The sequence below is a fragment of the Anopheles merus genome, chromosome 3R, assembly GCF_017562075.2.
Source record: "Anopheles merus strain MAF chromosome 3R, AmerM5.1, whole genome shotgun sequence".
Lineage (NCBI taxonomy): Eukaryota > Metazoa > Arthropoda > Insecta > Diptera > Culicidae > Anopheles > Anopheles merus.
The window spans coordinates 13,243,646-13,261,802 of record NC_054084.1 but is presented as its reverse complement, the minus strand read 5'-3'; the positions used below and the strand labels follow the sequence as shown (position 1 = coordinate 13,261,802).

The 18,157-nt window shown below is 43.2% G+C and overlaps 1 protein-coding gene and 2 non-coding genes across 4 annotated transcripts; 1 reads left to right on the top strand and 2 right to left on the bottom strand.

The window, feature by feature from the left end:
* Positions 1–1,132: 1,132 nt before the first annotated feature.
* Positions 1,133–17,845, bottom strand: LOC121595773 (insulin-like growth factor-binding protein complex acid labile subunit). 2 transcript variants are annotated; one of them, XM_041919984.1, is made up of 4 exons: positions 15,887–17,841; positions 15,255–15,812; positions 14,984–15,175; positions 1,133–1,454 (listed from the first exon to the last, which is right to left on the bottom strand). In XM_041919984.1, exons 1-4 carry the CDS (start codon positions 16,829–16,831, stop codon positions 1,377–1,379), a joined length of 1,773 nt encoding a protein of 590 aa, XP_041775918.1. In that variant the 5' UTR covers positions 16,832–17,841; the 3' UTR covers positions 1,133–1,376. The 2 variants fall into 2 exon arrangements, with proteins under 2 accessions (XP_041775918.1, XP_041775916.1); XM_041919982.1 differs by lacking the exon at positions 1,133–1,454 and having other exon boundaries at positions 14,553–15,175; positions 15,887–17,845.
* On the bottom strand, positions 11,724–11,795 carry Trnah-gug. The gene has a single exon. It is a non-coding gene; the product is annotated as a tRNA-His (tRNA).
* Positions 12,333–12,404, top strand: Trnah-gug. Its single transcript has one exon. It is a non-coding gene; the product is annotated as a tRNA-His (tRNA).
* Positions 17,846–18,157: the final 312 nt, after the last annotated feature.

The window sequence follows — 18,157 nt, the reverse complement described above, 5'->3', positions numbered from 1 at the left end:
TTGTAATATACATCGTCAGTGCGCTACCGAAATGGAAACTCCCGAAATGCTAGATCGATCGACTTTAACCTCGTCGCTCGATAAGCGAGACGTCTTATTTCCCCTCGTCGATTTCTGTCCTTCCGTTTGTCCCCAACTGGATGGCATTTGCCGCTGCGGATCTGGTTGATTTATCACTTAAAGGTATCTTCGCTCCCGGGAGCGGGGGAAAAACATCTTCTTCAAATCTTCTCGCGTTAAAGCTGTGTTGCCTAGATATATTGCTCTACATTCACCGTACAATGCTTGGCAGCATCTAATAGATTGTGCTCTCTGGTCCCGGCAATAGTAAAGCGAAGAATGTCCTAGATGTAAGGGGGCTTCCAGGCCTAGAGGCAACGAATTTTAAAGCGCCTGCCCGGGTTTCTTTGCTCAAGTACAAAGTGATAAGCGACAAAAGAAAAGCAAAAAACCCCTCACCCTTTTTACCCTATCGACGTTTCGGGAAAGGGTCGGAAATCGGAAAGTTGTAGCGGAAACAAGTTGGCGAAGATTTTATAAGCGGCCGATACTATCGCAGGGACATCAGATAACTTTGTGGGACTTTTGAGGGGAGGTGGGAGGGGTGGCAGAAGACGGCAGTTTGACTTTTTGATTTTAATTTAATTTTTACTTTCCAATTACCCGAAGGCTGGCGCTGGATCAAGCGGGAGGGAGTGAGAGCGGTTCCAAATCTTCAGCGGCGCTGTGGTTGATTTTAAACGAGTGCAAAATCTCCCCAACGACCACGGCCACTGTTAGAGCGTTGTGGTGTAGCGTTGATTAAGAATAACATCCGGTTTGGTGCCGCACAATCGCAGGGCGGCGTTTTTTTTTTCATAAATGGGCGGAAGCGTTGCGGATGGATTTTTGGAGGATTTTGTGGAAATCTCTTGAATTGGTTGTACAAAAAAAAGAGAAGGAGAAAGTAAGGACATTTCCGGCAGCACAAACAAGCAGCGTAATATTGGCAGCCTGTGTGCAGCTAAAAGTATTGCCATTTAAAAGTGAAAAGCCAGTAATTTCATTACATGTTACTTTCGGTTAATAACGCTCTGTGTATGACTTTCCGTTTCGCCGACCAACGGCTCATTAAAAAGTCAAAGCGAATGTTTATCGAAATGTTGCCGCCGCCCTGTTTCGGATGTGTTTTCAATCGTCAGATTTTTTTTTTGCCCCGTCCCACCGCTCACACGCTGGTTCGATGCGTTCGATGCCGAACCGGTCCGAGATATGCCAGGCACCACTTTAATTAGCTTTGGCGAGTGAGAAAATAATTTTCATTTTATTTTCATCCCTCCATCGAGTGTGCGTCCCGTGCGTCCCGGTTTGTGCCGTTTTCGCCCTCGCGTCACTACTCACTGGTCGTCCATCCGGTTCGCTTCCATCGCCTTGCTGATGGCGATATCCCGATCGTCCGGCAGATTGTACTCGAGCTGTTTCGTTGCCCGTTTGTTGTTTCGTTGTTCGGTGTCCCCGGGCACACAAACAGCAGCAGCAAAAAATAAATAAAAATCCCGAAACGGTGACCGCCACCATCATTCGCGATTGTCGCGGAAGCCCGATAATGATTTTCCACCCAGAAGCCCGCGATTGTGACAGAGTGTCCCCCGTTGCCCGGGCAACCGATGGTGGTGGATGATGTCGTTCGAAACGCGTTGTGTTGTGCGTGGAGTTTTCCAGCGGCATTCCGTTCGCAGCAGGCAGGCACAATATAGTTTGGGTGACGGAAGGATGTTGGCAGTTTTTGTTCGTTCGTTTGTACGGATAGTGTTGTTGCGGTGAGTGTCAGCATTTCACAATTAACAGCATCGCGTTGCCAGCGGGTGGACAAATAACGAGAGATGTGGTGAAATGGCGTTTGGTTCCCCGATCATGCCGGATCGTAATCGTATCAAGGTGTTTCAAGGTGTGTGTGTGTGGTTTGTTCAAAATAGCAGTGAAAAAGAAAGAAATAGAAAAAAATCAGTTAGTGAAGCAAAAACCAACAAAGTAAAAAATACGGTTCCACTAGCGCGCGCAAAACTAGCTTTTAAAAATCATCGAAGCAATGCGAAGAAAGGCGGATGGAAAATAAATCAATTAGCAGCTTATCGGATCGGGCGGGCGGGTGAAGCGAAGCGTTGCTTTGGGCGAGAGCTACTCCAGAAGCATTCCCAAGGTGATGTAGATTCCCGTGAGATAAACACACACACACACACACAGCATGCCAGAAAGCAGCACCGTCTGTCATTCTGTCCGTCCTGTCTATCAGAGTGTGTCTATCGCTTCCTTCTTCGCTGCGTTATTCGGCCGGGCGGGATGACAAGAACCATTCGCCTCAACGTTTGTAGCCTAGACCTTTCGGCAGTGGATTGTGGAAAGGCTTGCAATGCCGTCCTGCTGCCCGTTCCTTCTGTGCGCAACGTTTCCGGCCAGCTCACGGATGCACAGGCACGGAAATAGTTTAAATTGAGTAACGAGATAAGCAAATGAGCACGGATTTCAGTTAATTAAATGTATAATTTTAATCAATCTCGCCGCCGGAAAGCTTGAGCTTTATTTCGAGCTTTATCGGTGTCTTCAATTTCAACGCCCGGGCGCTTGTGTTTGGGCGGAATTTTTTTTAAATTTTCCATTTCATTTCGCTCTAAAATCAAGCTATTTTGTGTGTAAAATGTAGATAAAGTATACGTTTAAAATTGTGTTACTTTGCATTTTAACAGTTTTGCTTTGCTTCTGTATTAGCAAATAATTTTGTAAGTATTATTCAATTAATCAATTAAGTTGTTTTTCTAATTTTCAAAATAAATTCACACAAATAAGAAAGTGATTCCAATTGTAGCAGACATCATTCGGTTATTGCTAGCGACGTAACGAAACATAATCCAATGTTCTGTAATGCGTTGGCTTTTTTATCAAATTGTTTAAATTAATTTTCATAAAAAATGTCATTGACTTTCTTGGTTTATATCACTTAAATAATCCTGATAATCAGTATAAGTGAACGTTATTATTTGCTCAGTTCTTTGTCAAGAATTTTCATGACAAGAAGTGTTTCAATTGAACTTGAAATGTTAATTTATTACTTTTACTTCATTTTGTCATTTTTCGATATTTGAATTAAAACCATTGGCCACTTATAAAAAGGTAATTAATTATTACATTTCATGCTTCTTCTTCTTTTTAATTGGCCGTAACGTCCTTTCGTGGATATGCCCAGCATATAGACTTCCTCGAGACTTATTATTTAGTACCGTACCATACGCAGCCGGATAAGTCTGTACTTGCTACAGAGGGCTCTAAAGGTCCATATGAGAATTTAACCAATGACGGGCATGTTTTTTTAAGTCGTGCGAGTTGACGATTGTACCACGGGACCTCTGACTGCAGGTACAGTACACGCTCGGTAATGTGCACTTGACTGAGTTGCGGATTATCGAATAATGTTTTGAATTTGGTTGTCAATATAGCTATACATTATATATAGCTTTACATTTATCTTGTTTCTTATTTTATCAATATAAAAATGCAGGGTTTTTTTTAGCTATACTCAACACAGTGGCAATTCTGAAGCTAATTGTCACCTAAATTTCAAATTATTCCATAAATGGTTCACATTTTAAATTTAATCGCTCAATTAATATTGCGTGTTGTAAGGATAAACCGTGGTACGTAAATGAATGTATTGAAAGATTCAATCATGCCGAAAAACATTAAAACTAAAAAGCCAACTCAATTTAGATTCGCATTCGTTGTGCTTCCCGCCATAAACCCCGAAACTACTGCATTTGATTTTACTACCAAATTTACATATTAATGCATATAGTGTCATAGCTTTCATAGGAGGTTAGCTTTCCTTTCGATCCATACGTTTGTTTGTTATTGCTCGTTTCCGCTTCGAATTTATTCGAATCGTGCCCACGTTCGAACGGATCCGTGCTGAGTACAGTATTCCGAGTATGGTTGCAATATCAATCGCATTGCCGCACAGCGTGTTTCGATTTCCACTTTCCCAGTAGTGCTTAGCTGTGTTTAGCCTGACAGTGAACGGGACACATCGGGAGAACGCGTTCTCTTCGGGATTGTCGGGCTTTATTGTCTGGATATTTTCGATTGGCAACAAACGGTCAGAAAAAGAACAAACGAAGGAGTAACGAAACAAAGAACGGCAAGAAAGGGCGTCCCATTTTCCCACCCAACTATCGAGCGCTGTGTTCGAGTTGATCGAGTTGTGCAGTGGTGAATACATAAAATGGGGTCACGTTGTCGTCCCGCCCCTCAGAGGTTCGTTGTGCAGCCAATAGCAAAAAAAAACGGAGCAAACAAAAAAAGAGGAAAACTTTCTTCTCAAATACTGGCGCACAAGAAAGCAAAATATTCCCAACCTTTCCCTTCTTATTGGGGAAGATTTTTTATGAGGAAAAGGAAGGGCGCTTCCCAAACCCAACACTCAAAAACCTAAGGGAGGAAAACAAACACAATGGTGAAGGAGTCTCAGCTTCCCACGGGACGCCGCTGGAAGGAAGGTAGAAGAACTACAGCACAGAAGATTAAGAATATGGGCTAGGGTGAACGCTAAGGGCTAAGGTTCGGGCTCTTCCCGCTCTTCCTAGCTCAGCGCGGGTACATGCGGGACACTGCGAGTATCGGGTTGAATGATAAAAATAACAAACATCTGTTTGTCCCTCCACCTTCACACTCAGCATCTCAAATTCTCACATCTCAAACCCGGAGTCCCGAAAAGCTTTTGAAATTCTGATCTTTCCCCCCCCCTTTATCAACTCCTGACAGAGGTGGAAAACTGCAGTGAGGAAAATCAGCAAATAAGCCCGGACCAGACCCGGCTGGTCTTGGGACGGGACCAGTTTTAATAGACTTTAAAGTTGGCAAACCTGACGCCGTAACTTGAGCTCCGTTTCGGTTGAAAAATAGTAACAGGACCATCTTGCTGAATGGGGTATGGGAGGCAAAAAAAAGAGAAAGAGAAGGATTACGCGCTGCTCGTAAATAAATGAATAAAGCTCAGGAGAAGTGTTCTGCGCTGTGCTTCCAAAGCTTCTTTTGGTGAACTTCTTTTCGGGCAAATTAGGGAAAGATAAATTACTAGCAGTGAAAAGGACAACACAAAGCAAAAGAGAAAAAAAATAAAGTGAACCATCGTGAGATGCTACATCCGCATCTTCCCGGGTGCTCTGTGTGTCAACCCTTTTTTGCATACATAAAGCTCCGCTCCACGAAGACACATGTACGGATGATGCGAAGCTTGATGAGGCAGAAAGACAGACAAAGATCCCTTTCCTTCTTCGTTGTGTGTGTGTGTGTTTGTGTTAGTGCAGAGGGAGTCCTTTTTATTCAACAACAAAAAAGACGCTCCACCCGAGAGCACATTTGTCTCAGGCAGGCTAATTTGTCTTGTCTTGCCAGCGCTTGTGTGTTTCTTAAGAAAGCTGTGCATGTGAAAGTTTCTTCTCCCCCCTCCCCCCCTTCGGTTTGTTTCCCACTCGTGAAACGAGAAGGAAAGTCTCGCAGCGTATTTGTAATGATTAGAAGGTTCAAACTTTTGTGCCAGCTGGCATGATCTATAACGATCCTGGATGCGGGGATGAGATCGATTTCGACAAAACCCAAATGTAAACTTTCGTCCTATAGCAGCAACAGCAGTAGTAGCAGCAGTAGCAGCAGCAGCAGGGTCGTCCCTCCATCGGGCTACATATGTGGAGCGTTTGTTCTGTTTGTTTTAAGCAGCAAAGGTTGTATTTTCTCTGTGTGTTTGTGTGTTTGTGTGTGAGGTGATTGTTGGGCTGGAAAGCAAAAGCGCGTGGTTTGGCGGCTTAAAAGTTTTGCTTTGCTAATTGGTGCTTCATCGGGTTCGGCTGCTGCCTGTGGTAAATGTGTGTACGCTTTAAGCACTCGAGCACTCGGGTACGGGTGGAATGGTCGTTAGAGTAAGTGGTATGGATATTATACTGGATGAGAATGGACGAGTTGGCATGATTTGTATGAAGTGTGGTTTTTGTTTTGCACCGGGAATAACGAACGATTCATTCATCGAGAAGGTACCAGCACGGGGTTTGACGTTTAAAATTCGACGCCATTAATAAGGAGTTAGTCAATATCGATTCTTTTATAGATCAATACGAAATCAAAACTTATAGAATGTAGAATAATCATGATCTGAAAGCATCAAAGTCATTGCTTTCTTCAGCTAAACGCTGGGGATACAATGAAATATTTCATGCCAATTTTTAACGCATTATTTGTTAGCAGCAGTACAGTTAGCAGCAGTAAAGTTTGATTGTAACATTGGCGTTTTTTCTCTCACAGACAATTAGCCTAATATCTGCATGCTTGTACACCTATTATGTTTTAAATATTTAATCAAAACAAAATTACTATTTAGTTAAGACGTACAATGCAAAAAAATGCTCGTAAATCAGTCTCACATCTGATCTATAAAAGATCACTTTGGAGCTTCCACCCTTATGAGAATGGAGTGTGACTCTTAAAAAAAAGACCTGTTTTCAACACATCGAATGATTCTGTCGGTCTTGTTTTGTGTTTTACATTTCAGCGTTTGGATGCTGGGAATAACAATAAAGGAGATCTAGATAACTTCTATTGGGGGTAATATCCTACGCGGACATGCCGGCCTATACAGGCTTTCGAGACTTAATTCATTACCACGCAGCCAGATAGACAATCCTTCTTGCTACGGGGGGACGGTCCATTCTAGGCTTGAACCCATGAACCCATGATGGGCATGTTATTGAGTCGTACGAGTTGACGACCACGGGACCTCCCCAATTAGATAACTTATAGTCTATAAAATTGTATAGGATTGTATTGGGAAGCTCAATAGCCGATCGTTTCTTTAAAGAACCTAATAATGCCGTCTTAATACTAATAAATAAAACAAAACAGAGATGGGAACAGTAAACTTGCTTTAAACATATAAAACGGAGTCAAAAAGATAGTACATATACTGCCGTCCTGGTCAAATGTTAAAGGATATTAGGAAATTATCAACTACTCTGAAACATCGCACTGAAACGTCTGAGTTTTTCTCTCCAACATTTGGACCAGAATGGGTATTTGAACCAAAACTGCCATCAATAACCCAACCATGAACGCCTGCTTAGGCATGGAGTAGAAGTTTGTTTTTAGACTGTTATAGCCAATGGCAGTATTAGGACTTATTATTTATTCCATTGTAAAGTCTTAAACCTTGATCAACACCGAGGAATGGAACATACATCCCTTCAAGAGTGATACACCAATTATAGGCATTTCCCAACTTTTCTAAATCACTTTTGTAGTACTTTTGTAGATTAGTGACTCAAAAACTCATTGATGTTTTTGATCATATGTCAGCTCGTGCGGTAGCTCTTTTCAGTCATGAAGTAACTGTTCGATTGCTGTAAAATGTTGATACAAATTGTTTCAAGATTGGTATTACAAACTAAAAATAATATAAATTGAATTCTACTAGTGCTCTCACAGATTGTTTCGTTACAAACTCACACACAAATTATAAACATTATTTTCAGCTATACTTTCATTGCTATATTAACAGGTTTTTTTTTGTAACAGAAAAACCAACTAAATGTATGTTGAAATTGAGGTATTCGGATGCTGCATATGTCATTTTGAATTAAACCACTTTTTGACTTACTTGATTGCGTAAGTTTTCAACCATACGTGTAGTCCTAGGAAAATGTTGCACAAAAGTAGATGTTGGAATCCTATTCTGCCAACACTACGAATGGGTGCGGTTTTAAAGTTGCTTAAACTTCCCGACCGAAACGAACCTAACAATGTTAGGCCCAAAAATTAACGCCCCTAATGTCTTGTGGAGTGAGCGCAACGATTGGAAATAGAACATGCACGTCCCAACAAAAAAAAAAGCGGATCCGATATCCCGTTCCGCTAATGAAGGAGTTTTTCGCCCAATAGTTGGGTGCGTTGGTACGCTTTTGCATGGTGCGATGGAAACAGCGAACCCAGAATATCCGGTTGCACCGGGGAGCGCGAACTTTGGCTCTGGTGTGCAAATAATGGCGTTCTTCTGACGCGGCCGAACGAATGCGGACCGGATCTGGATTGGCAAACTTTTCCAAAGCTATTACCGCAAAGCACAGTCGCCGCTGGACCGTGCTGGACGTGATTTAATTATCTCTGACTACCGCACAGACCGTGGTACGGTTCGATTGGTTTCGTTTGATTCGTGCGGCGCTGGCTCGTAGCGTAGCATCGCCTCTGCTCTGCTTCCCTGTCGGCGTGTTTTTGAACGTTTCGAGCACAATAATTAGAGTGTGTTAGGCGGACGGGAATTCCGCGTAACCGCCGGATGTTCGCTTGGCAGAAAGGCACTCTTCGGCTAGCACAACCGTTCGCTTTCCCCGGAGCACCATGCACAGGAGTGCAACTCAGTCGTGGAAATCGGCCTCCATTCGTCGATAGAACCTTGTTGTTGCCGAACACAAACACACAGACACACGCGCACACGGCGCAAATCAAACGGTCAAGCGATTAATTATTAATATTTGATCTGCACGCTAAGTTCGCTTGCAATTTGGTTTGCCGATGGTTCAATTTACAGCGATTTCGGTTGAAATGGGGCACCCCCAATTTGGCTCCCCAATGCATGGCACGGCATAGTGGTAGGCTTAGTGTACCGATTTCGTGATCAATTAATTACTACAGTGGCCTATTCATTTGGGTGTACGTGTCGATCTACGGCGCGTGTTTGTACGTGAATGTTAGGAAAAGAGAGGATTACATTATAGGGCACAACACCAATGCACTTTCAAAGGCAATGCACTTCGGGCAAACGATTATCAATAGCACACAATGAGTCAATCTGTTTGCACCGAAGATTAATGCAGCCTATGCTGTGTCAATGGTAATAAGTGGTGCCGCGGTCATTGGGCGGGAGTCCTTTTACATTGATTGAATAATTATTTTAAGATTTTATTTTCACTATAAATGTTGGAAATTTAGTAAAATGCAAGGAATTCGTACTATGTCCTTGCCGGACGTCTTGTTTTCCACATGTCCAAAGTTACATTTCTTTGCGAAAAAGGTGTCTATTCAACAGTAAGATTTGAAAAAAAGGGAGCATCCGTAAATAACGTAACGTCCAACGGGAGGAAACATGACTTTCAATGTTGCGTGTTTTTCATAAGGCTGGTTGGGTTGGAGATTGATATTCAAATACACGATGCTCCTGATACTCAATATTGTTCTTCCAATTCTGTAAAATAGTAATAGATTTTTAACTACAGTCGTAATCAGGCTGTGTAGTAATGAATTAAGTCTCAAAAGCAGAGAATTTGCACCGTTTATCCTGCATAAAAAAATTCCGGAAGGAGAAGAATAAATTTATATTTTATTCAAATAAATAATGTAAAGCTGAGCAATGGTGGTTGAAGGAATTGTAAAAAGAGTGGATAGGCATTGTTCCCTCAAACCGTTAATAGCAATAGAAGAGATTTGATTGCATCATAAAAATTTGTAATTAAGGGAGTTATCATCGTTGTCGTTACGTAATTTATAGCTGACACACTACAATGGAGAGAGTGGAATACCTTATAGGGATTAGAAATTATGATTGCTGTGTAATTCAATTTACTTCAAGTAGGTCGATACTAATCGGAGTATGACAGAGTTGGGCTGCAAATTAGCAATATTGAAGCATTACTTGTAAAAATTGCAATTACTTAATCACCAAAGTTCTTATTAAAAAGGGACATAGAAATTTATCAGTCGAATCTTCTTCTTCTTCTTTTGGCTCAACAACCGTTGCCGGTCAAGGCCTGCCTGTACCACACTACTTGTGGGTTTGGCTTTCATTGACTTATTGATCTCCCCATAGCAGGATAGTCAGTCCTACATATGGCGGCACGGTCCATTTGGGGCTTGAACCCATGGCGGGCATGTTGTTAAGTCGTACGAGTTGACGACTGTACTACGAGACCGGCTATCAGTCGAATACATGGGAAAAAAATATTGTGAATGATGGAAAAACGCTTAAGCAATGTTTAACAAAAACAAGAATCTGTTAAAATATGTTCAATACCAAGATTTCACCAAGGTTTTATAGAATCAAAACGAGCAAGAAGGTTATAAATGTGTAGTTCATCATATTTGTATTCGTGATTTCTATTTTATGTATCACTAAAAATAAACAAGATCATTTAAAAATAGATTTACTTGAAGGAATTGTTACTATAAACATATATTTCACAAAAAAAGTCGTGAAGCATCTGTTTGTGCAAAAGAAAATATCAGAAAAAAATGTAAGAAAAACTGGCTGGATAAAATCTGTAGCCAGAAGAAAAACAAACCCCTTCAAACTCATAATCTCCTCAGCTGGAACTAACACATCCTTTCATTCCATTGCCTAAGTGCGGAAGTGTTTTCGTTAACATTGCCATTGTAACAACATGGAAGCAAACGGTGATCCAAGCATGAAAAACAGATCGATCCTCAGTGTGTGTACGGTCTTTGCTAAAGACTTTGCGTTCCAAAAACATCAGCAAAAAAAAAACACAACTCCAATGTTCCATCTCACTGAACGCGCATCCTCTTCCCGACAGAGTTCAGTCTCACCCACTGTCCCGGGAACAATGGAGGGCGCAGGTTTGGAGGCGAAAATTTTCCTCCAAAATCATCCGCACAACACCACCCGGTGCTTTATGCGATTCGTAACTTATCTGACACTTGCGCTTCCGGTTCATTAAGCCCAAAGCCATCGCCAGCCAGACAGCGTAATAAAAACTTATCTCCCCGGCACTGCTTACATTTTGCGTGCCTTGAAGTAGGGCAAGCTTAAGCCATCATCAAACCCCACCCCCAATCCCCCACATGGTCCCCCTCGCCATCCAATGGGTGGCCTTGCGTTCTGGGCTGTGTTTTCTTCACAGATTCAACCCATTCAAGTGGAACCCGTTTTTCTTAGCACCGTGCACGTGGTTGAAGGTCTTGTTCGTGACCGAAATTTATTGCAAATCCGGAAGTCGCATCCAGTCTGCCACTCAAAACGCCTGCCGGCCATTTCAACTGCTGCCCATCAACGGTTGGTGGAAAATGGCTTACGCTAAGCTTCCGGTTTCGGTTTATTTGTGAGTGTCTCTCTGTTTGTGTGTGTTTTTCTCGTTTTCCGCTCTTTACTGCCGGCTGGAGCGAGCCGGAACGAAACCGAAAAGACAGAAAGTGAAAGAAAAGCATCATCTTCCGCGTAAGCGTACCGGAACGGAAATAAAACACGAACGCAAAACTATAACCGAGCGTACTCGGCCTGCACTGTTTGTGGAGTGGATGATTGCGGCTGCAACTGAACCTCGACGAATGGGTAGCAATATTTCTGCTGCAGCAACCCACGCGTGGCTTACGGTGGAAAACTATTTGCCACGGATTAAAGCGCCCCTCGCGCGGTTAGATGCGCGGTATGTAGGTCAGGCGGATATATAAAAAAATATATATGTGCATTGAAAAGCATGGGGTACGGGGAGTAGGACGGAACACGTATGCAAGGGGAAGTTGTTTTTCCGACAAAATGCTAGCTCATCACGTACTTCATTCAAGCATGGAAAATAGAAATTGTTTTTTTGTGACGTTATGACACGTTGAGGAGAGAGGCAAAAGAGGATTTTCACTCCTTTCCGTGACAATGTTCTGTTGCACAACCCCTGCTTCGTTTAAGTAGGGAATGTGCGAGACATTGCCGTGACCAGGATTCGAACCTGGGTTACTACGGCCACAACGTAGGGTCCTAACCACTAGACGATCACGGCTATAAGGAGAACTTGATAGCTGATGCGTTTAGAAACGATTTGCAAACATCAACAACAACGCTTTAAACAAACACTTTGACCACACTGCTAACGATGATAACGATGAAATGCATATTTGCTGACTGCTACCGACGCATGTATTCGGGGTGTGTATGTATTGTAAATGGACAACATTGGTATGGGTGAAAAGCGGGGTAAATATGCACGCAATAAACGGGTAAACCCGTTGACTCGATTATAAAGGAGAAGTGTAGGGTTGAAAAGTGCTGACATTGCTTGATGCGGTTTGGTTGCGTTTTTTTATGATACCGATACAAATTTTTATTGTAGAGTCAAAAGCTAGCTAAAAATAGCTTCTGAATGCTAAGTGATTTCTGAATGCTTGATTTGAATTTTGCAATTTATTGCAAACCAGTGCTTAACGTTGAAACTGTATACGCTCAAAACATTGAAATTCGCCCTCATTGCTCACAGGTTTGAATATTTTACATCGATTCTCTTCAAAGGTCTTAACGTATGAATATGTACACCCCGATAGCCGTGATCGTCTAGTGGTTAGGACCCTACGTTGTGGCCGTAGTAACCCAGGTTCGAATCCTGGTCACGGCAATGCTGCAGATTGACGAGTTTTCTCAATAGAAGAAAACAGTCTATCAAGAATGCATTGTCACGGAAGGGGTAACATAGTTTTTTAATTAACTAACAAAAATTGTGAACGTACTATCATTGAAGAATTGAATAACAAATGTTTCATAAAACAAAAAAAGGAGATGGAACTAAATAAACAAATAGTGTCATGTAAACAAATAGGATATGTAAGTACGCTATGAAAAGAATGCCTATATTCGCAAAACCATTTAAGTCGTTGCAGTCAGTCCAGTGTGTGGAATGTTAGGTCTATTCGGAAGGATGTAAAGTTTGAGCTGTTGAATTTTTAGACAGTTCTCGGAATAATTTAATTTGGCTCGTAAACTGTAACATGCTAAAAAGAATGCTTTGTACGAAGATTAAATGTAAATAATTGCTGAGTGTTCTTCACGAATCATATACAATAATTTGCATAGTAGCTAAATCCACCACCAGCACAAAGAGATGAATGTAGTCGCAAGACTCAAAATCTTTATAAAAAAACTTATCAATCACTAGCAATTTAAACAACCCATACATAACGGTTGAAAAACGCAATATATGATTTACTTGGATGCTCAAGTTTAGCTATAATAGCTGTAAATGAAAATAGATTATTTTAGCACTTTGGTAGTGAACTTTAACAATATGAAACATTGCACAAATGGCATAGAGTTTACTATGAAGATATTGTGCGATGTTAGGTGCTGTTTTCCAGCATGGTTTTTAAGACTCGGTAGTCATGTGTTGCCTTAATTGTTTATGTAATCTTAAAAAAAAACTAAATCCTGAAATGAACAAATTCCTCATCAATGTCGCTCAAAAGATGATCATTGTGACGTAATGTTGACTAGAGCTTAATTGTATTTAATTTATCGTATCAAATGAATAATGATACATCTGTTATTGATTTTCACTTTTCTAACTACAGTAGAACGTCGATTATCCGGGCAGTTCGGGACCGGATAGATGCCGGTTAAACGATTTCCAAGGATAATGGTCCAAGAAATGTCAAAATTATATAAAAATTATAAAATTCTCTGATTTACTAGGAAATTCACATTAAACCAATCGATTTATGACTAGTGGAATCTTTTTGAATCAATAACAATAGATTTAACAAATGTCTTTTACCAAAACTGAAATAAAAAATATCACTATACACTAGACAGCTGCACAACAAATGTTTTTGCTAACCCGATCATCGCAGAAAACGTTCGACACGCTAGACCATCTGTCAAATTCATGCACACGGTTAAGCCATGTAATCTTAAAAAAAACTAAATCCTGAAATGAACAAATTCCTCATCAATGTCGCTCAAAAGATGATCATTGTGACGTAATGTTGACTAGAGCTTAATTGTATTTAATTTATCGTATCAAATGAATAATGATACATCTGTTATTGATTTTCACTTTTCTAACTACAGTAGAACGTCGATTATCCGGGCAGTTCGGGACCGGATAGATGCCGGTTAAACGATTTCCAAGGATAATGGTCCAAGAAATGTCAAAATTATATAAAAATTATAAAATTCTCTGATTTACTAGGAAATTCACATTAAACCAATCGATTTATGACTAGTGGAATCTTTTTTGAATCAATAACAATAGATTTAACAAATGTCTTTTACCAAAACTGAAATAAAAAAATATCACTATACACTAGACAGCTGCACAACAAATGTTTTTGCTAACCCGATCATCGCAGAAAACGTTCGACACGCTAGACCATCTGTCAAATTCATGCACACGGTTAAGCCGCTTACCCGTTAATCCGTCCTCGGATAATCGACGTTCTACTGCATTTAAAATGGTAAACTATGGAAAGTATTTTTTGTTAACACGCTCAGGATAGTTTAAAACGACTTAATAGTATTTGTAGTACAAGCATGGATCATTCGAGTTTCAAACCTTTTTTGCATTCACAAACAATAGACTTCAAATATTTGCTCATTTCGCTATTGTTTGATTTCATCCATATCAGAATAACCCTTGAGAGAAGATAACTATGTATAATTACCATCAATCTGATAGAAACAAATTACACAAAAAAAGACAATTACAAATATTTATTGTGTTAATACAAATTAACGACACAGTTAGCTTCACAGGTAAACAGATGTTAAGTTTTTACGTTCATTTTTATTAGAGCTCCGCTTTACTTCACTAAACATTACACATACACATTACAATATGCTTACAACTGTGGGACGGAAGTACAGACAACTTAGATAAATCACACGTTAATATGCACTGATCTCAAAGTTCTAGCCCAAAAAAAAAAGCTATGAAACGATACACAACGATCCTCACAGTGCTAGATCACAATCACATCCAGTGGAATTGAAACGCTTAACCCAAAACAAACATACACCATACATACACTGACTGACTATCTATTTTATCGTTGGTGAGTATTGTCTCATACCACCCTGATGGGGCACGGTAAGGAAGAAGTTAAACCCACCGGAGGTGGCCGAGTTGGGCGAGGTAGGGCTGGCCGGGCTGCCGACACTCGAGTAGTGCCGCGCCGCTTCATGATCCTCGTCGCTACTTACGTGCTGGGCGAGGCGCCACTTTTCGCTCTGGTGTTCCGAGTGTCGCAGCAGCAGCTGGATCAGCTTGAACGCACCGAACACTGCGATCGCACCGGACATTAGCCATATGACGGTGGATTTGGTGTCAAAGTTGTCCTGAATGGGGCGTGTGTCGACGTGCCCTTCGTGGAAGAATTTGTACCGTTGAAATTCCTAATCGAAAGCGGAACACATACGTTATACATGTTAGCGTTTTTGGTCAAGCTTCATCGTACGCTCAAAATCTACTGACCATCTCATCGGGCGAAGGTTTGGCCGGTGGTTCAACCACCACAATGTCACGATGCTTGCCCCGTTCGTCCGTACACTCGATACCGGTCGCGGTCAGTATACGGCCCGTATCCTCTACCAGGTAGTTCTTGCCATAGATCACACTGCTGCTGTGGTGGGCCAGCTCCTGCACCAGGAACCGACAGTCCCAGGGATTATCGTACAGCTCGGCCAGCGTCAGACTCTCCAGCAACGAGGCGTTGATCTTGCGGAACCCGTTCTGGCTCATGTTCAGCACGCTGAGATTCATCAGCGACCACAGGAAGGCGTCATCCGTCAGCTGGTTGTGGGCAAGGTCGAGCGTGTGCAGCTTCGGCAGATCTTCAAACACGTCCCGCTCGATCTCACCGATCGCGTTGCGAGAGAGGTTTAGCCGCACCAGCCGGGGCGTAGCGCTGGACAGCTTCAGCCCCACGTAGTCCAGCCTGTTGCCGGAGAGATCGAGATCGCGCAGATTAGCGCAATCCTTCAGCACATATTTGCTAACCGTTGCGAGCTGATTGTGGCTGACGTTGAGCGCCTGTTTGCGAGATGGAAGAGATAAGCGTGTCATGTATAAGTGTTACTGAGAATTTAATGTTTTTTGTTTGTTACCTCCAAATCATAAAGTCCCTTGAGGCTGTTGTCTTCCAGCAGGCCGATGCGATTGTAGCTGAGATCGAGCACGCGCAGATCGCCACTGTTCTTGAAGCTCAAATTCCCCACCGTCTCCAGCTCGTTGCTGCTCACGTTCAGGAAGGTAAGCCGCGGCAGATTGCCGAACAGGTCCGGCTCGAACGATCCGAGCTGGTTGCCCTGCAGCTGCAACACCTTCAGATGGCCGTTGCCGACGAACGCGAACGGATGGATCGTGCGGATACGGTTGTGATGGAACGCGACGTGCGTCAGCTTGTTCAGCCCGCGCAGCGTACCCTCCTCGATGGTGGTTAGCAGGTTCTTGCCCAGGTTGAGATTCTTCAGATTTGCCACCGGCTTGAACGTCCCGTCCGGGATGGTGGTGATGAAGTTCACGGCCAAGCTGAGCTTCACCAGCCCCGGATAGCGCTGGAAGGAAAGCTCGTCGATCGAGCGGATAAGATTGCGGCGCAGATCGAGCACCTGCAGCGTGTCGAGATCGTGATCGCTCCAGGACTTGATCGTGGTGAGATTGTTGCGCGAAAGGTTCAACGACTCGATGTTGCGCAGCCCGTTGAGGGCAAAGTCTTGCAGGTTGTTCACGCGGCTGTCACAAATTTCCAGCACCTGCAGATCGGTGAAGCGTATGAAGATCGCGTTCGGTAGCTCCTGCAGGTAGCAGTGATTGATCTGAATGACGAGCGGGTTCTGCGAGTGTTCGCGGATGTTGCGCAGGTCCTCCACGTAGCAAGCGGTCAGCGAGACGGCATCGTTTGCCTCGTCCAGCTCGATGTCGGCTGCACCGTACGGCAGGGCATTCGCTTCACCGGCGGGCCACAGCACCACCACCAGCAAGGTTGAGAGTAACAGGGTGCGGACCAACGCCCAACAGTGACACCTCCACAGTGTGGTTTTGTGTGCCATAGCTGCTTTTTTGGAATGGAAGTTGTCGGAGCTCTCTGGCGTTGTCTCCTGTCTGCTGACGGGGTTTAATTTTTGAGGTTACGTCACGGTTTGGAGCACGCTTCAGTGCTGCACCGCCGCAGCGACGATAAAACTTTGCCAATTTTATTTAAATTATTTAACAGCATTCATTTGCCACCCGCGCCACCACCAAGGCAGGTGTTGACAGGGATTGGGGAAGGGGAAGGAAAATCCGGGACACTGTTCCTCTGTTTTTATTTTACACTACACTTTTCCCACTGTCAAAAGCGCGACGATGACTTTTCGCATTGGGGATTTTGCGGGTCTTTTTTCCGAACACCGAAAACTAAAAGTCTGGTTTGTTCGGGCTCACAATTGCTGGTTCGCGGTTAGATCCAGCTGGGGCGGAAGGTGACGTTGAAGACCAAAACTTTTCCACTGTTTCCACTGTTTCCACTGTTTGGTGGCAAGCTTACAGACTTTTTCGTTACACTTTTTTCCCTTCTTTTGCACTCGTTTTTTTTCTCTCACCTCACGCTTCCTGCAGCGCACTGGAAATTGCGTTTCCGTGGAAAACTTAAGCTCACTTTTTAAAGTGTCACAGCAGGCGGTGGGCCCCCGCGAAACGCCACACTAAACCCGTTTTTTTACAGAAGGGGGGGCTGTGCGAGCTCTGCTCTTTTTGCCGCTAGAACGCAAGAAACACACGCACCTCCCGAACGGGTTTTCTCGAAAACAGCTCAACGTACGCAAACGTACCGCGTACACGACCGTAGCGCGCGGATCGTTCGAGAAGAATAATTTTCGCAAATGCGATGCGCGGTGGACACTCCGTGGATAGCGTTGGTTCTGGGCGCGCGGTTGTGTGTCAACTGTCAACGCCGGGCCGGGTTGTATTTATGTGTTGGGGGTCGGGCACCGGGCGGACACACACACACAGCGAGCGCGCGGGCGTCTGTTGGAGTTTCGAGCGGCGAAATGATAATGCACGATAGACAAGTACCTATTTTTATGGTGGCGGCTTTGCGCCGCAGGGATTTTCGTGGCCATAACGACAGTGTCGGTTGGGCGATGCAGGAGATGAACGGTGGATTGAGGGAACGACCAGTGGGAGTTGACTTAAGAGGGTTAATATTTATTGTCTGCGTGGTGGGGGTGATGGTGGTGAACAGTACAAGTAAGATATTGCGAGAGAGACAGAGCGAGAGAGCAAAAAAGGGAAAGCCGTGATAGTACAGGAGGACGTCCCAGAGCGTCAGTGTCGTTGGTGTTGTTGTGGATCATAATGATGGTTAAGGCGTTAAGATGAATTGGGTACAAAATTAG